General features: G+C 49.4%; 2 protein-coding genes across 24 annotated transcripts in view; one reads left to right on the plus strand and one right to left on the minus strand.

Annotated features, from left to right (window-relative positions):
• The window catches only part of CFAP44 (cilia and flagella associated protein 44), a 117348-nt gene extending 107487 nt beyond the window's left edge, over positions 1–9861 (plus strand). For 2 of the 4 annotated variants that reach the window (XM_086405992.1, XM_086405981.1), the window contains exons 34-35: positions 1558–1692; positions 5333–9861. In XM_086405992.1, coding sequence (XP_086262118.1) covers positions 1558–1692; positions 5333–5506 — 309 coding nt within the window. In that variant the 3' untranslated portion in view covers positions 5507–9861. Of the gene's footprint in view, positions 1–1557; positions 1693–2076; positions 3188–5332 lie in introns of those variants that run through there. The other 2 variants (XR_015165448.1, XM_086406003.1) reach the window with 2 other exon arrangements.
• BOC (BOC cell adhesion associated, oncogene regulated) overlaps positions 9043–22582 on the minus strand; it is a 78735-nt gene continuing 65195 nt past the window's right edge. For 10 of the 20 annotated variants that reach the window (XM_086406027.1, XM_086406060.1, XM_086406073.1 and 7 more), the window contains 12 exons: positions 21827–22134; positions 17719–17881; positions 17201–17311; positions 16601–16807; positions 16073–16254; positions 15547–15652; positions 15151–15273; positions 12827–13048; positions 11870–12105; positions 11621–11778; positions 10935–11128; positions 9331–10083 (listed from right to left, as the gene is read on the minus strand). In XM_086406027.1, coding sequence (XP_086262153.1) covers positions 9896–10083; positions 10935–11128; positions 11621–11778; positions 11870–12105; positions 12827–13048; positions 15151–15273; positions 15547–15652; positions 16073–16254; positions 16601–16807; positions 17201–17311; positions 17719–17881; positions 21827–22134 — 2198 coding nt within the window. In that variant the 3' untranslated portion in view covers positions 9331–9895. Of the gene's footprint in view, positions 9147–9330; positions 10084–10934; positions 11129–11620; positions 11779–11869; positions 12106–12826; positions 13049–15150; positions 15274–15546; positions 15653–16072; positions 16255–16600; positions 16808–17200; positions 17312–17718; positions 17882–21826; positions 22135–22582 lie in introns of those variants that run through there. The other 10 variants (XM_086406114.1, XM_086406147.1, XM_086406143.1 and 7 more) reach the window with 7 other exon arrangements.

The following is a 22582-nucleotide window of genomic DNA, read 5'->3' on the forward strand; positions in this document are numbered from 1 at the left end:
AACTGCTGTACTCTGTGCCTGGTAAGTCACTTCAGTCGTGTCTGTGTGTCTGTGACCCCATGGACTGTAGCCCATCAGGCTTCTCTGTCCATGGGATTCTCCAGGCAAGAATACTGGACTGGGTTGCCAAGCCCTCCTACAGGGGAATCTTCCCAACCCAGGGATCAAACTCTCTTATGTCTCCTGCATTGGCAGGTGGGTTCTTTACCACTAGTAGCACCTGGTAATGCTCTGAGGATCCTCCTTATATAATTCTATATAGGTTTTGCATGTCGTTTGCATTCTGGAAATTAGAAAAGCATCTTGAAGTAATAGATTTTATAACAAGGTATATACCATTTAGCTGGTAGGGTCTTAAATGTTAAATGCCTGCACTGTTCCTGGAGCCATGAGATGAGGCAGGATTCCAGTGACAGCCTGATTCAAAGAGAGGGGCTTTTACAAAGATTTTATAAGCTCACCAATCACACGGCTTCTCTAGTTTTCTGACTTAACAGCAGATAGGGAAGGAGGAGAGGTTCCCAGTGTATCTTTTCTTATCTAAGATTTGTCACTGTACTGTGGAGAAACAAATTACTCCAGCGCTGGTGTCAGTGGGACTGGTTCCTATGAGGGTAGTGCTGGAGATAATATGTGCAATCTAAAATAATTTGTTGGAGCAATAGGGTAACAAAGGAAAGCCACTGGCAGACGTATGGCCATTGAAGCTGGTCACCTTGAGGATTCTGGGCCAACACTGGGGGGAAACGTGGTATAGGAAAGTTTCTGGTTAAACAATCATTCTCCCTTTTAATTAATGAACACGAGCACTCAGTCAGCATACTAATGTCCTTCCTCAGAAGTGGAGTGATACGTATCTCCACCTTATTTTTGCCTACTTTCATTCTTTTTTTTCTCTAATCAAACCACACCCGATGCACCTGCTTCTGATTATATTACTGGCTTACTATATATCCCCATGTGCATAGGGCTTCCCTGGTGGCTCAGATGGTAAAGAATCTGCCTGCAATGTGGGAGGACCTGGGTTGGGAAAATTCTCCTGGAAAAGGGAATGGCTACCCACTCCAGTATTCTTGCCTGGAGAAATCCCATGGACAGAGGAGCCTGGTAGGCTACAGTCCATGGGGTCGCAACGAGTTGGACGCGACTGAGCAACTTAGCAGTAGCAGTCACTGTATGTGACGGGGTGAGTACAATAAGCATGCTCTTGGCCCTTGTAGAATTTAAAGTCTAGTTTGTCAAGAAAAACTTCTGGGCTTCCCTGGTGGCTCAGACAGTAAAGAATCTGCCTGCAACGCAGTAGACCCAGGTTTGATCCCCTGGAGAAGGGAATGGCAGCCCACTCCGGTATTCTTGTCTGGAGGTTTCCATGGACGGAGGAGCCTGGTGGGCTACAGTCCATCGTGTTGCAAAGAGTGGACACCACTGAGTTACTAAGACTTTCACGTTCATGTGCATATCACTCCATTTGCCTGATGGTTTTGATCAAATCTGGACATTTGTTTTTGTTTCCTCTCTCATTCACCAAATCCATTTTACATCTTCCTGCCCTGGTAGGAAAAGATTGCTCAGGTTCGATGGGAATTGATGATGAAGACAAAAGAACACACCAAAAAACTTCATCAGATGAATGATTTGTGTATTGAAAAGCAGCAGCTTGATGCGAGACTGAATACTCTACAGAACCAGCAGGTATGTTCCTTTTCTTTAGACCCTTGGTCAGAATTAGGGATGTTCTGTAAAGGGAGCTATTCATAAGAACACTAAGTGCTGGCTTTTAAATGAACCTTGATCTTGAATGGGTTTTGGCCCACCTGGGTCTTTGAGGACACTGAGTTGATGCTGTTTACATTATTGACTATGCCAAAGCCTTTGACTGTGTGGATCACAAGAAACTGTGGAAAATTCTGAAAGAGATGGGAATACCAGACCACCTGACCTGCCTCTTGAGAAACCTATATGCAGGTCAGGAAGCAACAGTTAGAACTGGACATGGAACAACAGACTGGTTCCAAGTAGGGAAAGGAGTATGTCAAGGCTATATATTGTCACCCTGCTTATTTAACTTATATGCAGAGTACATCATGAGAAACGCTGGGCTGGAAGAAGCACAAGCTGGAATCAAGATTGCCAGGAGAAATAGCAATAATCTCAGATATGCAGATGACACCACCCTTATGGCAGAAAGTGAAGAGGAACTCAAAAGCCTCTTGATGAAAGTGAAAGAGGAGAGTGAAAAAGTTGGCTTAAAGCTCAACATTCAGAAAACTAAGATCATGGCATCCGGTCCCATCACTTCATGGGAAATAGATGGGGAAACAGTGGAAACAGTGTCATACTTTATTTTTGGGGGCTCCAAAATCACTGCAGATGGTGATTGAAGCCATGAAATTAAAAGACACTTACTCCTTGGAAGGAAGGTTATGACCAACCTAGATAGCATATTCAAAAGCAGAGATATTACTTTGCCAACAAAGGTCCGTCTGGTCAAGGCTATGGTTTTTCCAGTAGTCAGGTATGGATGTGAGAGTTGGACTGTGAAGAAGGCTGAGCGCCGAAGAATTGATGCTTTTGAACTGTGGTATTGGAGAAGACTCTTGAGAGTCCCTTGGACTGCAAGGAGATCCAACCAGTCCATTTTAAAGGAGATCAGTCCTGGGTGTTTTTTGGAAGGAATGATGCTAAAGCTGAAACTCCAGTACTTTGGCCACCTCATGCAAAGAGTTGACTCATATGAAAAGACCCTGATGCTGGGAGGGATTGGGGGCAGGAGGAAAAGGGGATGATAGAGGATGAGACGGCTGGATGGCATCACTGACTCGATGGATGTGAGTCTGAGTGAACTCCGGGAGTTGGTGATGTACAGGGAGGCCTGGCGTGCTGCGATTCATGGGGTCGCAAAGAATCAGACACAACTAAGCGACTGAACTGAACTGAACATTACAATGAGCCTGAGGGACCAGCTTCACTGTATGCCTATTGGGTGCTATGAATTCAAACAGAAAGTACTGATTAAGGGATTTGCCTTGACCCTAGAGAGGTAAGGTGATTTAAGTATAAATAACGATGTCAGCATGCTCCCTGAATCTGGTGTCAAACATCCATTTTCAATATCGGGTATTTCCTTTGACCTAAAGTCTAAACCACGTTACGTATTAAAACACTTGTTACTTTTTATGGCTTTCAACTTGCTCTGATAGGTTTTTTGAGGCTAACATAGTAATACTTAATACATAGTATGTGGTGGGTAATACTTATTTAATAATTAAGTTTCTATTTAAGCCTTGCCTTCTAGGAACCAAACACAGGTATGACATATTCTAAACTATATGCTATAATATTTTAATAGTTTCTGCAAAAATACTGTTTTCTCTTGGTTCTTACTTTTTAAGCTCCCAGGAAATGGTCTAAACCAGGGGTTTTCAAAGTGTTTCTGTGAAGAATGGCATGTGCATCCCCTGGGGAGCTTGTTAGGAATGCAGATTCTGGTTCCCCAGTCAGACATACAGAATCAGAAGCTCTTGGGAGTGGGCCCAGAATCTAGAACAAGCCTTCCAGGGGACTCTGCTGCATGCTAGAATTGAAGAATCACTGGTCTGAGCAGAAGTCCAAAAGAAAGAATGAATAAAAGGCTTTGGGAGGTTTACAACTAGAATTAGAGAAGATGACTAGAATCTGAATGTCAAAGACTCTTTATCCACTAGACAATTTTTGAGCTGAGAGTCGAGGCAGTGTTCAGGAAGGATGATGCCTAGACAGAACCTTCAGAGTTGGCCATGAAATACACATCTGTTGACCTGGCAGATACCTTGGCAAGGAAAGAGTTTGGACCCAGGAGATCAGGGAAAGAAAATTATTATCTGGGTCTCTTTACATAGTATCTCTTCATAGCTTTACAGGTATGGTCTCATTCCATTGGTGAGGTCATTGAATCTTCAAAATATCGATTTTCAAAGCTCAGAGTGGTCAAGTAACCTAATTAATATGTGGAGAAGTTTGTTTTTCAACTGAGGTCTGTCTGTTTCCCAAGCTGACTCCACTGCTATTATTCTTACAACACTCTAGGCATGAAGTGGGGTGTAGATGGCAAGGCCAAAGACATTTCAAAGTAAGAGAAGCCAGAATTTGTTTGGATATGGTAAGGAGAATGAGGGAAAAGCTATGGTGACTTCAGAGTGACCATCTAGACTGACTAGGCATGGCGGGGAGAGGGGCATGCATTTAGCTATAAGTAACAAAAGAGAGTAGCTCAAACAAATAGGGGCACTTTGCCTCACTTAAGTCTGCAGGAGATGAATTAGGGGTTTTGGCTTATGGGCCAGTATCTCTGTGATTCTCTCAGTGACTGGTAGAAATTCCCTTCAGAGTCACAGAGGCTGCCTTGGCTCTGTCGTTGATGCCCAAATGCCAGCCTCTTGTCCCTTTCATTGAGAAAGCAAGCAAATGTTTTCTGCTACCTCTACTGAGCCCCTCCCAGCTGGAAGAGGAACTGGGTAAGGTTAGTATTTAGCTTAAGGCAATGGCACCCCACTCCAGTACTCTTGCCTGGAAAATCCCATGGATGGAGGAACCTGGAAGGCTGCAGTCCATGGGGTCGCTGAGGGTCGGACACGAATGAGCGACTTCACTTTCCCTTTTCACTTTCATGCATTGGAGAAGGAAATGGCAACCCACTCCAGTGTTCTTGCCTGGAGAATCCCAGGGACGGGGGAGCCTGGTGGGCTGCCGTCTATGGGGTCGCACAGAGTCGGACACGACTGAAGCGACTTAGCAGCAGCAGCCTCTGCAGTGAAGGTGGGCAAGGGGGAAGATACTAGGTGTTATGTCCCTTCCTTTAATGTGCATTCAGATTTAGTGAGAATGTACTTATGAGCTATATAGGAAAAGGAGGTATCTTACCTTAGAATTCCAGCCATGAGCCCTGTAGGGTATGAGTGACTGATGGCCAGTTAATCAGTTACCCTCTAAAGGGGATTTTTGCATGTAAGAGTTGCTTATTAGCACAAAGGGACACATTTCCAATGGGGGGATTTCAGTGGAAGAAGTGAAAGTATAAGAAAGTGAAAGCGAAAGTGAAGTTGCTCAGTCGTGTCTGACTCTTTACAGCCCCATGGACACCAGGCTCCTCCGTCCATGGGATTTTCTAGGCAAGAGTACTGGAGTGGGTTGCCATTTCCTTCTCCAGGGAATCTTCCTGACCCAGGGATCGAACCCAGAGCGGTGGCTATTTTAGACTGACTGCAAGGCGGGCACACCTAATAGAGCAATGAAGACAGAGAAGTTTCCATATTCCAAATGATGTTTACAGCAGGGAGGTGTTTTCTCTCAACAGGGCAACGCCTTCCAGGGCCCTCGGAAAGCAGATACTGAGGCAAGAGCAAGGGTCACTGAACTGATCCAAGTCCAAGCCGAAAGGATTCAGGCCTTAAAGGAAGAGATTGCTCTTTTGCGTAAGAAAGGTGGTCTCCTCCTGCCCCCGATTCATCACCCACAAGAGAATGAATGAAGTCCCAGGGCCTTTAAGTTTGCTTTCTCCTCAAATCCATCCATGATTTGACACACAATTCAACAAAAGTTCTGTTGTCTGCGACAATCCTACTGTTTTAAAGTGAACGTATCTGAAAGTCTAAAACCAGATCCAGTCATGTAGTTTTAATGATTTCTCCCCAATTGGTTATCTCAGAACTGACTAATGCTCAACAGCTACTTATATTGAACTGAGCCATTTTAGATGTGCCTGGAACCAACTGGATCAAATATAAAGTCTCAGGAGGCGGTGTCTCAAACCCTCAGAAAGAATCAGTAGTATATACTGTTTTGTAAAATTTGTTTTTTGGTTATCTGAATGTTTAGCCATTGGCAAGAAAATCTATTATTCAGCAAACCATGAGAAAAACCTCCTTTTCTTGAAAAATAAACTTTGTTATCAGGTATTCTCTGAGAGGACACAAGAGAAAAAAAAAAAAAAATTTTTGCCAACAAACAGTATCAGGGAAAAAGAAATACAACTTAGAATTCTGACATTGTTAACTTTCTAAGTCAGTTACTTGAGGGCTCAGGATTCAGGAAATGGATACAAAGAACAGAGCAGTGGCCTTCAGCTGGCATAAAGCAAGAAATAATCAGCTTCCTGAATCACCCAGAGTTTTAGCAAACTCCTCAGCTCTGGGTAGAGCAGAGAAGTGTGTTTTGCAAAATGGTTAAGAAGGAGGCTCTTCTCTGAAGGTGTCTAACTCTACCAGCATTTCCTATAGTTTCTCACATCCTGTGCCTTTCTTTTTCTGGTTCTACTTGAGTCATTTGCTGGCTTTAATACAGATAAGGAAGTAATGAAATAGATTTCAGCACTGAGAGATCATCTCTAATAATAACTTTTGATTGTAAACGTTTTGGGAGTATCCGTTTGGTTTGGGGGTAAGTGGTCATTGGAATTCATCTAAGAATGATTTCACCAACAGTTGGACTCCTGTTAGTAATAGGTCTAGTAACAGGTCCACTTTAATGACAGCCTCTCTGGAGGCTGTCCCAGAATAGAAATTGGTTATTGAAAAGGAAAGGTAAAGAAGACAATATTGCACCAATGTAGAAAGTGACTCAGCAAAGTCAAGTCTTCCTAACCTGTGGCTAGCCTGCTGATCTGCCTGCCAAAATTATAAACAGGACTTGGGTTCTTTGTTGGAATGTATATGTTAGAGGTGGCCACCTGGCCTGCTGTGTCTGAGATCCTTTCATCTCCCTATTTAAGAAGTCCAAATAGCTTACCATTTGTGCCTGTCAGCACAGAGCTCTGACGCAGTAGCCTCTCCACTGGACAGCACCCTTTACCACCTTCTCTGTTCTTCACTCTAAACTATGTGTGCCCTCCAAGCATTTAAGAAAAATATGTTAGTCTTAGCTCTGAGTGTTTTAATTTTTATGTAGGAATAAATAAGTAAAACAATATCCCACCCAATTTCTAAGGGTCAGGAATCTGGGAGCCACTTAGCTGGGCCTTTCCAACCTGCATCTCCCATGAGGTTGCATTGGGGCTGTGTCCATCTGAAGCTTGGCTGGGGCTGGAAGGGATACCACCAGACCTACTCACTCAACTGGCTGGCCAGCTACCACCCTGAGCAGCTGCCTGCATACAGGGAGTGGTCCTGAAGGGGACACTGTCCCTTGCTATGGTGAGAGCCAGGGTAAGTTCCATTATTTTCCTGGGCCTCATTATCAGATAAATGAGAGATTAAGACAAGCTCTGAGGCTTCCTCTCATTCTGAAATCCTAATTCAGAATGAATGAATTCAGTCTATAGAAGGGCCATGTCAAGGATTCATGTGTATATCAACTTAGGAGTAAAACCAGTCAAGATTATTATGTTTTGTCCAGTTGAACCAGACAAAAATCACTGAAGTTTACAAATATTAAGCTTTCATACAGTATGTTTGGAATTTGACAATACAATTAATTCATTCTTCGAATTAGACAAGAAATAGAGGTAGCTTTAGTTTAATTTCATTGATCCCAGGCTCAGTCCTGCATCTATAACCAAGTATGAGCATCTGAGTCTTTGGCAGGTTTACTATCACACAGGAGAGCACCAGGGTGCGGCCTTGACTAGGGACAGATGGAAAGCTGTCCCAGTTTCCTGAGCAAACTCTTCTCTGCCTCTTGCTGTGCCCTTAGAGAGGGCAGCCACCTCTGAGAGAGGCCAAAAATCAGTCTGAGTTATTTGTGGGTCAGTTGTTATCATTAAATATCAACATGGAAAGAAAAAGAAACTGTAGAGTCCAGCCCCTCTGTCAGAACTTCATAGGAAACCGAGTTAGTCGTTTTGCCAAGACAGCCTATTCTGTTGGGCAGCTTAGGTCTCCTAGCCAAGAGCTGAACTCTGCACCCTCACTAGCTCCCACACACCTAAGTCTTACTCTTCCTTTTGATTGTTGACTGAGTCAGACTTTTAAAAGACACTATGGTAATTAACCTGAATCTAAAGAAATGCAAAACGCAATGCAATATAAATTGTTTTTTCTATGCTAAAATTTAAAGGCCTGGTACCCTAACCTTTTCCTGCAATTGGCTAAATATGCACATTTATCTTGTTTAACCTGCCTTAGAAGTGCCTTTTCTTTCCCAGGACTTTTTTGGGGAGCTAAAAGCATTCAGTGTTGTTATTTAAAACTACTTTCCGCACAGCACTGGAACATACCACTTCCATCCATAGCATTCACCAAAACTTAGACAACCAGTAAGCATAAAAACAAAACAAAACAACACGAAGATTTAAAAAAGCCAGTGGGCTAGGTGAGTTACAGCCCAGATCTGAGAGGTGAGACTTGTCCCCCTCCTCCTCTAGGCCCTCCATGCCAGATTTTATCGGAAGTCACAATTCTGCCTGAAATCTGAATCTTCCCTGCTTCTTCAATCTTGTGTGAAGTCTTCTCTTCCCTGTTCTGTTTCTCCTTTCCTATAATTTCCATATTCCTTACAGTCCTTCATTTCATTTCTTAAAATATTTTAAAAATACTGCTTTTCTAAAAACCATGTTCCAATTTAGCTGCTGGATGGAGAAAGGCTGCAAGAACCTATTTTTGCCAGCAGAGGGTGCACTTGTCCAGAACCATCAAAGTCACTCCTGGGGCCTTCCTAGGACTTTGACTAGAGTGTGAAGCTAGAGTCTGCCATTGATGACTCTTAACAGGATTAAGTGTCTCAAGTGGCATTTCATCTGTAACTCAATTCTACTGAAATCTAGAAGGTACATTTCCCTCCTGAAAACAGTTAAAAGTGTGTTAGGGCTCTCAGCAAAAAGCTTTGGCCTCCATTTTACCACTTGTACATACAAAGGTTGATCTTGTGGTTGGAGGGCAGTGAGTAAACGTTCATTCTAAACAACTAGTGAGTCAAGTCCTCCGGCTACGTTGGTGTGTCTTTGGGAAAAGGGAAGTGAATTTTACCAGGCAGCGTACATTCAGGTGTAGCACAGCACTTCACTAAATAGCATTTTAGAGAAAATACTTAGTCAGCACACACCTGCATAGAAAAGATGAGTCTCATTCCTTCGAGCTGCCCAAAGCTTTACCTCAAGTCCAGTCAGAGAACAGTGAACCTGCTTCTCCTCGCCCAATGTACCCCGTCTCCCTCTTGGACAGACAGTTACCACGCATCTGTATTGATGAAAACACAACTGACATTCAATATTTAAAAGGACAAAACCAGAAACATTTGCCGCCTTTTCCAGATCTCTCCTTGACGAATCTGAAAACGTTGCAAGTGGATGTTTCTTCAAATGCTCAGACTGAATCCTAACATCTGAGGAGAATGCTGACTCATACATGACTAAGCTGAAGGTTATAGGGAAGACTAAACATTTATTTAGACGTTACAGTGTTTATTTTTACAGAGATATGTTGTCACAGATTATTGCTTCTGGAAGGTTTGCTAATGCTCACAGTACTATACACATCTCGGTCTATCTCACGGGCATCTCGGGAAAACGTTGCCAGCAGCACCAGATCCAGCTGCCGTCACGGGTGGCTCCAGCTCTGAGGCCATGGCGCTGGCTTTGTCTCTCTCACGGTCACTGTGGATGGTATGCCTAGGAGTCCTCCTTCCACAGGCTTTTCTGTGGGTCTGCTGCACCCCCGCCCCCGGGCAGTGGCACAGGGTCCAAGGGAAATGTTGCCTCCTCAGACTGTGTTGCTCTTTGCCTGTTGATGCCTGTTCCGTTGTGGCTTGTTTTCCATCTCAGACCTCAGTGGGGAGGACTTGCTGTGTCTCTCCAGAATTATAAAAACATATACATTTATTTACAAGTGCATAAATATATAAATATGGCTATTATAGAAAAATAAATACCAATTTCTTCTCTTTAAAAAAAAATAATATATAGTCTTTGTGGGATATCAGCTTCTGCCTAAATTGTAGGAGGTGGTGTTTCAAAAGACACGTGCACTGGTGGGCTTGGGGAGAGCCGCACCCCGAGTTCCTGCCCTGCATAGGACCCCGAGGGGTGCTGGGGACACCAGTCTCCTCTCCCCACGGGGCAGGAGTCGGGACTGTCCACCTCTTCAACCGGCACGAGGCCCAGGCAGCAGGGGGGTCCTGAGGGGAGAGAGAAGTGGGCAACGTTAGGGTCCAGACTGACCAGGAACAGCGCTCAGTCTCTGGAACAGAAGTTGGCTACAGTGGCCTTAAAGGAGACACAGAGACCCACAGCTATCGATACACAAGAACAGCTGCACTCCCTCTATGGACAGTCACAGACCTGGCATGGTCCACTTCTTACCCACGTCCCACCTGCCCTTTTCAGTGGTGGAAGCGGAGACCCTCCTGCATTTACCCTGTAACTGGGGGGGAAATGAGGGGGGCTGAGCCCAGGAACTGTGCAAGAGAGTCCTATTCTCTCCAGGTATGGGCTGCCGGCCCAGCCTCCCCATGCTTTCTGGCCATGAGTGTCCCACTCACAACTGTGCCTGTATTGGAATTTTATCCTGGAGGGAAAGTCTGGTGGAAGCACAGAGTTCTATGATGTGAGAACTTGGCTTCTTAATGATGGGTGCAACCTCATTCCTTAATAAAGACGTAGGACCCAGCAAAGCAAGGTGTTTCAGAGTGATGAGAAAGTGCCCCTTGGTTTGATGAGAGGGGCAGCAGGAATTTGCAAATTGCCTTGAAATGCTGAGACCAAAAAGGTTTCTTTCTCTGAAATGGAGAAGTACCCTTTCTCAGGCTCTGAGCACACAGCTTGGACCTAACGGACACCCTCCTGCAGATCTGCTGGGCCTTCAGCAGGGAAGGAGGGGCCAGCTCCCCTTCACACCCCCATCCTGGATATACAAGCTGTGGATGGTCTTCACCAAGCCTCACCCTCAAGCACCACTGTTCTCTCCCTGCCTCATGTCACTCCTGGGACATGGATGTCTATCTTATTCCATCCTGCCCTTGGCGCTGACCTGGGTGAAAAACAGGGTCCCACACGGCTTCTAGCCCAGGACTCTGGGGTACACTCCTCGTGCCTGGCTGACCCGTGGCTTCAGGCTGCTCCTGGAGGTGGTGGCAATCCCGGTGCGGAGGGAGCAGCTGGTGAGCTGAGTCATCGGGCAGCGTATATAGGAAAGTGCCCTCGTCCGCGTTAGACCTGGGTGCTCTGCATGCACAGAAGCAGATGGGGGAGGGGTGAGGGAGGCGAAGAGTGGGCCTGGATCCCACATCCCTGGCTGCTCCCCTGTCTGTGGGCACCAAAGCTAGGTAGAGCTCAGACAGGGCAGGGGCTGCTCCCTTCAGGACATCAAGAGTGCCACATCTTCACTTGCACGGGCGAGTCTAGTCTATTTCCATTTGATTCCATGTGTGTGCTGAGTATGTGAAAGGATGTGGAGTCAGGTGTCCAGGGGCCTGTGGATATAGCCAGCTGTGTGGTGCTGCTCTGGACTGACAAGCAAGGGGAGAATTTCTGAGCAGAAAAGGCATCATAATTGCAAACACAACAACTCCCTCTCCGGCTCAGTCCAGTGGAGCAAGCTGTCACAAGGGGATCCCTGAGAGGCGCGATAGGGCTCCCCTCTCAGTGACTGATGCCGGGTTTGGGGAGCCAGGGAGAAAGCAAGCTCTGAGGCTCAGGAGTGGGAGGCCGGGGTACCTGGGAATCTGTGGACTGTGGGGGTTGTATCCATTGCCAAGAAAGGTCTGCCTCAGCACGCTGTTCACATCCTCCTGCTGCTCAAAGAGTGACGAGAAGGTCACATCAGAGTCCAGGTAACTTTCCCATTCTTTGTTCAGCAGCCCAGGATTGAGAGCCTGGGAGGGAAGAAGTCCCAGGAGGTGGCCCGACCACCCCTCTGTGGCACCCCATACCTGTGCGCCCACGCTGCTCCCAGAGCCACGTTACCTGCTGAAGCTCCCCTGGACAGTGCTGCTGTGGTTTCACGCCTGGGTAGCCCACGGCAGCTACAGGGCAGGCCCTGTTCACGCGTACCCCGTTGGCACAGGCCCGGCCGTTGGTGCCACTGAGGTAGGGCTGCCCACTGGCCCGGTGGCCTGGCAGCCCTCCCAGTGGTACCATAGTGTACTGGCAGGAGGAGGACAGAAGGGCACTTCGAGGAAATCCCAGGTCTGTTGTATGCTCTGAAAGAACACAAGACAGAGCTATGTTTAGGTCAAGGAGGCCTGGGGCAGCTGGTAAAAAAGTCCCATGTGAATCTCAGAAAACTGAGGATTTAACGTCAAATAAGGTAGGCAGGGAATTGACACTGCCCCAGGTGAGAGAATATTCTCCCAGAAAATTCTTCCTATCACCCCCTTCCTCACAGCTAGACTTTATTTTTTGCAGTAGGAGAAGAGACGTAGGACCAGGGTCCGGGAGAACACAGTGGTAAGTGAACAGAAGAAGCGCGATATTTAAATGAAGCCAGGTGACCAGATGTGTTGCCATCTGAAGCAGAACTCAGTGGATAACTCAGATTAACCGAGGGTTAGGGGGACAGCTCAAGGCAGCCGCAGACCTGAGGAGGCAGGCAGAGGCAGGGTCAACGTGTGGTCAATCGGCAGCTTCACAGAGTAAAAGGAGACAGACCTAGGTAAGCGCTGAGACCCCGGGAATGCCGTGAGGACAGAGCAACTCCCACTTCCTCCTCTCCCCCTTCAAGACCTGTGAGCATCCCATGACTCTCCCATCCCTCTGGAGGACCCACCAGGAACCTGAGCTCCCATCAGCACAAAGCAGGGCACCTGGGATCCAGCTCCCTGGGACCCAGGCAGAGGCCTCCTTGGGGGCTGCAAGGCCCCACCTCCTCTCTCCCTGCCCTGGGCGCCTTCCCCTCGGTGCTGAGGAGGGTCACTCACTCACTTTGCTTAGACCAGGCCCTCCACAAGCAGAAGGGGATGAAGGCAACGATGATGAGGACGACAGAGCCCAGGACGACCCCAACGATCAGGTAGGGCAGGTCGCTGGAGCGGGCCACCATGGCCCCCGTGCCCACTGGCCGCTCCATGGTTTCAGGGGGTGGTGGCTGAGGTGGGGCCAGAGTTGGGGGTGGAAGTCGACCGGGCTGACCAGAAGACTTCCGAGCTGTAATGGGGACAAAACTCACGTCAGCCTCTATTTCTTTGACGTTTCTTTCATGACAAATAGGACAACAATACCCCGATTCCACAAGTGTGAGAAATGGGGTCAAACTCATAAGGCAGTGCCTCTGGTAGAGGAGTGTGGTGTCCAAGCTCAGCACGAAACAGACATCTAATGTGAAACTGGGTGTGGCTGAAGAAACTCGACCCTTACATTTCAAAATATATCCTGAGATATTTATGGACCAAGAGTGAGGGTCAGGCTGGGTCTTTGGGGCAGAAGTGGTATAGGAACTTTTTAAAAGAATAGTTGGGGATCTTTGGGAAGAAATATTTTAAAATGCATTGAAACCAAGAAGAACTGAAAATGGAAGAACTTCCGTGTGACGCTGCTATTCCTGGGCACCCTGGAGATGCAAAGCCCTGGGTCTGAGCTGGGACATGGGTTTGGGCTCATGGACCGACAGTGCTTGGGAAACACCAATCCCAAGTCCGTGAGGTGGCACCTCCTCATCCTTCTGGTCTCATCAGGGTGTGTCTGACGCCGTCAACTCCTTTCCCCAGCTGTCTTTCCCCTGAGTTTCTGATACAACAGTTCTCTGGGTTTCCCACAACCTCTCTGAGTGCTGCTGCTGCTTGTATCTCTCTTTCCTTGCCCTTTTCTTCCTGTCTCTGCTTCAGGCACCGACAAGTCCTCCTGGTCCCGCTCAGTCTACACTGTCTCTCCTTCTTCACTCTGTTCTGTTCCCACAATTTCAGCCTATATCCTGACGAATGCCAAATACCCTCACGCAGGGCCCTGCCTGGGCATGAGACCTGCTCCCTCACAGGACACCTGCATTCCAGTGTCTCAGAAGAGCCAGACTCGGTGCGTCTCCAAGTGGTTCACACCTCGCTCCTTCCACCTGGGATGGGGTTCTCTGCTGGTCTCTCCATCTCGATAAATGGCACCTCCACCTGAGTGCCACCTCAGCTCAAAACCTCAAGTTTACCCTGAACTCCTTTTGCTCTCTCTCAGCCTGTTGGGCACCACGTCCCTGGTCCTCCCTATATGTCCTCAGAAAAGAAACTCACACCCACCCTCCTCCTCTTCACCTTTGTTTCATGGCCCCAGTTGTCGCCCCTCAGTTCTGCACAGTCACCTTCCTGACAAATGCAACGATGACCCTTCTCCACCTCACAGCCCACGGGGTCCTTGATGATCCCACTGCCTCCCAGTGTCCCTGGCCTCTTCTCTGAACGCTGCCCCCTCTCGCTTCCAGTGCCACACACTCCTACCAGATGGAGGTACGTGCAGGCTTGTCCTGTCCCCCAGGCAGCTCCCTCCACCCGGCTGAAGGCTCAGTTCTTCCAGAAGACCCTTGCAAAGCCCATGTAAAGGCTCTGTCCTCTGCCCTGGGCACTTTGTGTCACCTGACAGGGGACTGCTGGCTGTGTGTGCATCCCTCACTTCTCTGCACGAGACAGACAAGGGCAGGAAGGGCACACGGGAGAGCGAGCGAGCTGACGTCACAGGAAAACCGACTGTTTCCTTGTCTCCATCCTCCAGATCTATCTTCTCCAGACTGTTTTCTTACAATCTACCTTTCAGTGTTTGCAAAATGGAAATATCTATCCACTTGACTAACTGCAAAAATGTAACGTGTTTCAGTGCAGGGAGAGAGTCTGGCCTTGTAGTTAGATGAACCTGGCCCACAGCGTGCTCCACCACTAACTGGCTGTGTGACCCTGGTCAAGGTATAACATGTCCTGATGCTCGGTTTCTCTCATGGGATTGTAGTTAAACTAAGTAAACCAACCAGTGTTAAGTACCAGATGTTATCATAGGAATAAAGTGTTTATAGAAAGCTCTCAAGACCGGGTTCTAGTCCATGAGATCACGTATGCGTTAAATCCCAAGTTCCATGAAACTGTCATGATGGCATCCCCACTGGTACTTGATAAGAGGCGCAGGCCAATGAACAGATGGGTAAAAGTGGCAAAGCTGGGGGATACGTGGAAGATAAGGAGTCATTCCAGAGAAAAGAAACCCAGCACACACAGCAGTAGCTTTGCCCAACCTGCTGGGAAGAGCAAGAGGAGAGTGGCGAACCGGAAGAGACTCACCTTTGGTCTCACAGATCATCACGTTGCTGAACTCGCTCTCCCCTCCTTCGTTGAAGCACTGCATCTTAATGTCATAGGAGGTCTCTGGCTGGAGGTGGCTGATGGAATGCCAGTATCGATCCCCTGGGGGAGAGACCGAGAGAGTCAGTGGTGATCGTGCACGTGTTTGCTCGCTCCCCGCTGGAGGAGGTGTTCTGAGGCCCATGCATGGTCCTGTTGTGCCATCACCCTGGGAAGGAAGCATGAGGGCCTATGAACCCAATGACCCCAAGTACATCATGAAAGAGCCAACACCACGGGGCATGCTAGCCCAGGTTTTCTCCTTTCACCAGCTTCTGGCTCCCCTGACAACCGGGGCAACTACCTCACACGGGAAAAACCTCAAGGGTTTCTCACCTTCCACCATATCCTTCTTGTAGTCACTGTCGTTGTCACTGTCTGTGGGTCGGTAATAGATATAAAAGCCGTGGATCGGGGTGTTGTTGTTACTTGCTGGGATATACTGCAGGGAATAAAGAAGAAACAAGTTGACAATGGAGCACAGAAATCATCATGTGAGCAGAACCACTGGTGGATGGAAATATTACCCAGCCTAGAATTCACTGGGGACCCAGACAGACATTTCTGATGATCTCCAGGCTCTCTGGACAATGACATAGAGATTACTCGTTATTTTACGTAGCCTAGGAGTCCCCAGCTTTTAGAGAAACAAACTGCCATTTCTTCAGAGTCCCCTCTGAAGCTTCCTGGGTATTGTGAGGGTGAGCCTCTCGGGCCCAATTCCCAGGAACACCTAAGGGGAGGTAGCTTAGGATGAGCCAAGGGAGAAAAGTGACTCCTTCCCGCCCACACTGCCGTCCACTTCTGTCCAGCACACAGCTTGGTCCCGTCACTCTGCTGCCGGCTGCACCAGACCACTCACCATCCACTTGAGCATGATGGTGGTCTCATTGACGGCGTCAGTGAAGGTGATGTAAGGGCCTGCCACTGGCCTCTCGTACACTCGGCTGCTGTAGCCTGACACCACGTAGGGCCGGGAGGGGGCGCTGGGCTCGCTCTCCCCAAGCATGTTCAGAGCCCGGACTCGGAACTTGTAGGAGGTGCCTGGGGAGAGACACTCCCTGAACTGGGGGCCGGGAGACACCACCTGCCTCCTGCTCAGCCCATGCAGGCTGAAGACCTAGAGGGGTCTTCTGGGCAGTCTTTCCCCAAAAGCAAGCCCTAAAGGACTCCAGAACTCCCACCCTCATCAGAAAAGAGCCAGGAGGTGGTTTGGGACTATTTATGGAAAGAGGGAGGCAGAGGGGGCTGAGGTAACATGACCAAGAATGGCCACGTGAGCCTGGTGGTGGGTGGGGGAAAAACAGAGAGAAGACCCTCCAAAACTTCCCTTCTCCTCCAGGGAGCTGGCGGCCGCCAGGGGACAGAGGGCAGTTGGCCAGGGCCCTACCTTTCTCTAGGCCTGTGATCTCCACCGAGAGCCGGGAGGGAGGGATGGCACTGGTGGCTAGAATCCAGTCCCCCACTTTCTTCAGCTTCTTGTACTCCACACGGAAGGACTGGATGGGGAAGCCACCATTCCCACGGGGAATCCAGGTCACATACACTGAAGTCTCAGAGGCCATGGAGATAGTGGGCCTGTCTGGAGCTTCTGGAGCTGGAGGAGACCATCCACGTGGCAGGAAGGAAGCGGGAGGGAGGAAGTGATGAGAGGGTGGTGGTAATGTGACTAGACTTGGTCTGTTCCTGACGGGAGCCAGCCCCACCCCACAGCCCTCTACCCTGGTGGGAAGGGAGCCAGCCCCACTCCACAGCCCTGCACCCCTGCTGGCCGCATCAGATCCCTGGGCTCCCTGGGTCACTGTCTAGGGAGGAGCTCTTGAAAAGTTCCAATCTATTATCTCTTCCTGTGGTCAACCGCGGAGAGGCCAGGAGTAGGTCACAAGAACTCCCAGGCCCCACTCACTGCAGCAGTGAGCCTTCTGAGGCAGTGGCCCTGGGTGCTATCCTGATGCTCGCCGCCCCGCCCGCAGGGCTGCTGGGGCCTTACGGGACAGGCGGCCATGGTCCGGCTGGCTGCTGCTCTGGGGGCCAGCTCCAGGGTCATCTCTCTGGATCTGCTGCTCCTTGCTGGCCACAATTTCAGGTTTGGGCCGTCGTCCTGGGTAGAAATGGGTTGAGATCAGCACAAGAGAGAATGTGCGTTAGGGCTCTCCTTCCATAGTCTTTTCTGCCTGGGGTTCTACCAGGGTGTCTGACAAGACCATGCAGATAACAGAGGGCATTAGAAGCGTGGTCTGATTTTTAGCTCCATCTGATGGGCATGGAATTGCATGTGGCCCCCAAGTGTGAAGGGGCGAAGGAAGGCCAGAGGCCAGCTGGTACCTCTCCTGATGGGAGGTGGGACCGCAGCCTCGACAGGGCACACAGACCACAGGGAGGCAGAAGCCAGAAGGAAGATAAAGTTCAAGATGAACAGCCGGAGCAAGGTGAACAGGGCTTCCATCTGACCTTGTAGGACTGCTCAGGCCCACGGAGACCCTAAGCCAGGGAATACTGGACCCTTACCAGTTCGGAAGGTGACCATGGCCGTCTGGCCTTCGCCTGCACAGTTGTAGGCCGCCATCTCCACCTCATACAAGCTCCCAGGGTCTAGTCTGGTGAGGGTCAGGCGGTGTTGGCTGGCTGGAATGCCAGAGATGGTCCAGTCATCAGAGGAGTTGGTGACCTGCTAGAGAAGGTGGCTGGTATAAGGACCAGCCTCTTGCATGGAACTACAAGTGGCCATGGTTTACAAGGAAAGCAGAGTTGAGCCCAAGAGGGCAGAAGAAAGGGAGGGAGACGGGCAGATTGGCGGGGAAATTGGCCCTACCGAAGGCAGACTGGTCCTGCAAGCCCAGGACATTGTCCTTGCTGGGCCAGGAAAGCCAGGCTCCTGAATCCCTCATCTAACGACCTCATGAAAGAAAACTCAGTGGGGAGGGGCAAAATGCCCAACTGACACTACTCAGAGTTTCTCCAAAGGCCTCTCCCTCTTTCTAAAAACATCCCTATTTAACTTCTTTCTCCTTGATCTGCTGAAACCAAACAGTACCCTCATATTCTAATGAGATGACAATGAGAATGATAAAAATAGCACCAGTGGAAATGGCCACATTTGCTGAGTGCTTGGATGTGCTGGGGCTTCCCTGGTGGCTCAGATGGTAAAGAATCTGCCTGCAATGTGGGAAACCTGTGTTCAGTCCTTGGATTGGGATGATCCCCTGGAGAAGGGAATGGCAACCCACTCTGGTATTCTTGCCTGGAGAATCCCCATGGACAGAGGAGCCTGGTGGGCTACGATCCAAGGGGCTGCAAAGAGTCAGAAATGACTGAGTGACTAACACTAACTTCTATGTGCTACAAGACATAGTTACATGCACCAAAAAGCACTTCCATGACAGCAGTCCAAGAGATGGGTGTTAATACCATTCCCACCTCACAAGTAGGGAGGCTAAGGCTTAGAGGGACAAGTGACTTGCCTAAGACCACATCACTAGTGAGTGCAGAAATACTGGCTTGACTCCAGAAAACAAGCTCATAAACATCACCTACCCTAGAAAGAAAGTCTGGGAGCTAGAAAGTCCTGGGTTCAAATCCGAGCTGTGTCTCTTACCACACACAGATTACCAGCTGGGTGAAACCCTGAGCAATTTCCCTAATCTTCCCGACCCCTAAGCTTTTCATTCCTAAAATGAAGCAAGTTAAATCCCTCAGCCTATTCTGAAGATTAAACCCGATGACTCACTGAAGCTGGCACACAGTAGGTTCTCAACAAGTACCTGTCCTCCCCTTCCTCCCTCAGTGAGGACTTCAACCCTCTTTTTTTCCTACTCCTGCCCTCAGGCCTAGATCAGAACTTAAATACCATGGATGAACCATAACCATCACAGATTACTCTTGAATGGCTTCAATTTCCTAGCTCTGTAAAGAAAAAAAATCAAGGAGCTCCAGACTTCCGGATAGGTGTTGCCAAGAGGCTGTTTCCCCCTCCCCCACCCCACCTTTGAGGACACAGCCTTCCCGCCAACTGTGCACATCTCCAAGAGCCTGCTGGGGCCTGAAGCTTTGGTCTGCTGAAGGAATTACACAGCTGGTAGGAAAAGCTCTTACCCCCAAGCAGAATATTCCAAAGTAGAACAAAACCTACTATTCAAAGGCCAGGGATGGTCTGGGCTCGTTCATGTCAGGCTTCCAGGATTTGTTCCAAGGGGAGAAGTTTTTACAAACTGAAAATCCCCAATGGTGCTGGAAACCCAAACACAGTAGCCCAGGGTCTGCAGATGCACCAGGAAATGAAAACTGGCTTCATGCATGTGAAAAAGTGAAAATGAGATGAATGACTCCCAGGCTCCAGCAAGAGAGGGGGGCTGAAAAAATACAACCCAAAGGCTGATTTTTGCTTTCAAAGTCCTTTCCTGTGTGATGATCTTTATGACAAGTTAGTCCCTCAAGAATGAAACTGCTTTCAAAACATAACTGTGCCTTGGCAAAGTCCACCTAACAGTTCCAAGTGCCCCACAGGCCAGATCCCCACAGCAGCCAGGCCCAGCGGGGCCCTGTCCTCCCACTTCCCCTGCGCCCCTTCTCCCTCGGCCTCCCAGTGCTGGCCTCACTTCACTGGGCTCAGAAATGAAAATAAGAAATGGAATGGCAATTAGTCACTGTCACGCACACTGAGAGGGTGAATGCAGCCTCAGCCTGGTGTTTCCGGATCACCTCGTGTGGCCTCTGCCAGCCTGCCTCTTGGGGAGGCGGTTTTACGGCCACCTATTGGCCCGAAAAATATTATTCTTGCTGTCATGCTGGTTCTTGTCTCCTGGGGACCATGAGCATTTGGCCTGCCCTGATCTTTGTCTCAAACTCTGCGATAGAGGTGTCCAGTTACATAGGGAAATAAGGATTAGGACCATAACCTGGGCTCAACAATACTGCTTTTTGTTAAAAACTCACCCACCCCCTCTGCTAGCTGCCTATGAGGAGGCCAGCAGGCCAAGGGTTAATGAGAAACTGCCTCCTCTCACCCCCACCTAGGAGGCGGCTTGACCACAGGTGTCTCTGTGGACGGGTCTGACCAGAGGTCTCCAAGAGAGCATGGAAAGGGTGAGAAGAGAGCGCTGGGGCTGCCGGGGCCCAGAGCAGGAGCCCAGCTTCTGCAGAGCCTGCACTGTTCCCTGGGCAAAGCTGGTTTCCTTTGGTTTTGGAGAGGGAGGAAAGTTGATAAATGTTTTCAGTTCCACAGTCATATATCTTCCATATTTTCTACCAAGTGCAACTAGCACTTTTATAAGCAACAAATAAATGCATAATAAAATCTAGCATTTATGATACATTAAAAAGTGAAAGTGAAGTCGCTCAGTCCTCTCCGACCCTTTGCGACGCCATGGACTGTAGCCTACCAGGCTCCTCAGTCCACGGAATTTTCCAGGCAAGAGTACTGAAGTGGGTTGCCATTTCGTTCTCCAGGGGATCTTCGCAACGAGGGATCGAACCCTGGTCTCCCGCGTTGCAGGCAGACGCTTTACTGTCTGAGCCACCAGGGAAGCCCTGCTTATCAAATAAGATTTTTAAAAACCCTTTAAGAACAATAGTTTTCTACTGTCTAATGGCCTTGGGCCTCCCTGGTGGTTCATATGGTAAAGAATCCACCTTCAATGCAGGAAACCCGGGTTTGATCCCTGGGTCAGGAAGATCCCTTGGAGAAGGAAATGGCAACCTGCTCCAGCATTCTTGCCTGGGGAAATCCTACAGACAGAGGAGGCTACCGTCCATGGGGTTGCAAAGAATCAGACATGACTGAGGGACTAATACTGTCACACTTTTCAATGGCCTTAGGAAGAAAACAGCATGCACCTGGGATAAACAGAAATGTTTCCAGGATATTTTCTTAAAGGAAACGTCCTTCTCCCCTGGGAGCAGCAGGTTAGCGTGTAAGCCCTGAACGAGGGTGGCAGCCTGGGGGCCCCGTCCTGTCTCAGAGGGCACAGTGTTTAAGAGGACAGGCGGGCCCAGTTCTGTCCCTGATCCAATCAGACCCAGAGATTCCCTCCTTGACAGTCCCCAAAACATCTACCTGGACAGACTTCCTTCTGTCAACGAGAAATAGCTGAGGTCTGAACAACAAGATGTGTTTTTTAGCTCAAATCCCTGCTTGCCAAACCTGAGCTGTAAGGAGTCCTGAGAACTGAGGCAGCATTTTGTAGCCCTCAGAGAAAACACTTGTCCACAAATATTTGTTTTCCTGGCTCTAAAGCTAGCTTGCCATGCCAGAGTTCCTGCAGGTATGTACCCAGCAGAGCTTACTTAGATTAAACAACGAAACATCAACAACAAATGGCAGAGGAGGCGGGGGGATGGTCAACAGGAAGTCTATGAACTCTCCTTGGGACTGGAAGCTGGTTGGTGGGCCTCAGACCTAGAGGCACGCCCATGGCTTTTTCTTGAGCCTCTTAGGGCCCCAACACCCAACTCACAGCCAGCTTCCTGGGAGGTGGTAGGAAAGTACACTGGAGAGCACAAAGGTTGGGATCAGCCTTGGAGATCACCTGAAAGCTTCAGGAGTTCAGTGGGAGATGGGCAGGGTGCAGATACCCCAGCCAGCCTCACAGTGAGGTGGCCGCAATACCCGACGTCATACCTTGCGGTGTTTCACCACGTAGTAGAGGACCGGTGCCCGGCTGCTGCCCTCATGCCGAGGCCGCCACACCAGCTCGTACGAGTCAGTCTTGGACGTGCGGGGCGAGCTGAGGATGATGGGCGCCTCGGCGGGGGCCACTGGCCCCTGATCCCCGGGGCACTGTGGGGAGGCTGGCTGCTCTGATGCCTGGGGCCTCAATAGCCCTGGGTGGCCCTTGGGCATCTGGTCGGGGCCGCCAGGTCTGGAGGGCGGCACTGGAGGTGTGACAGTGGCTGACTGAGCATCCCACCATGGTCTCAGGGTGGTGCCTGGAAGACGAGCAGGAGGGAGAAGATAAGGACAAGCAGTTAGTCCCCTGGCCACTCGCTCAGCTGTCCCCCCACAGAGAAAACAGGCAGAGAAATCAGAGGGAAGAGCTGCTTGGGCAAGAAGAGCCCTGGGCTGGGCACCTGAAGGGACATCAGTCCCCTCAATACTCTGCCGGGCTCTGTGGGGACAGAGGGCTGTGCCCCTGCCTGCCAGGGTGGAAAGGCAGCCTGAGGGCCCCTCCCAGGCTTCCTGCCACCAGCCTGTTTTCCTGCATTCACGTGTGTCTTAGCTGAACTCTCTCAATTTGCTCTCAAGGTGCTAGGAGCTCTTTCTCATATCTGTGAGTGCGTGTGTTGGGGGTGGTATGGGGACACGTCCCCCCTCACTGGGGGATCTGTACCATAGCACAGTGTGGGCCTCTTCCGGCTCCACTGCGGGGACCTGGAG

Source organism: Bos grunniens, chromosome 1 (genome assembly GCF_055505025.1).
Source record: "Bos grunniens cultivar Pamir isolate PY7600 chromosome 1, Bosgru_T2T1.0, whole genome shotgun sequence".
Classification (NCBI taxonomy): Eukaryota; Metazoa; Chordata; class Mammalia; order Artiodactyla; family Bovidae; genus Bos; species Bos grunniens.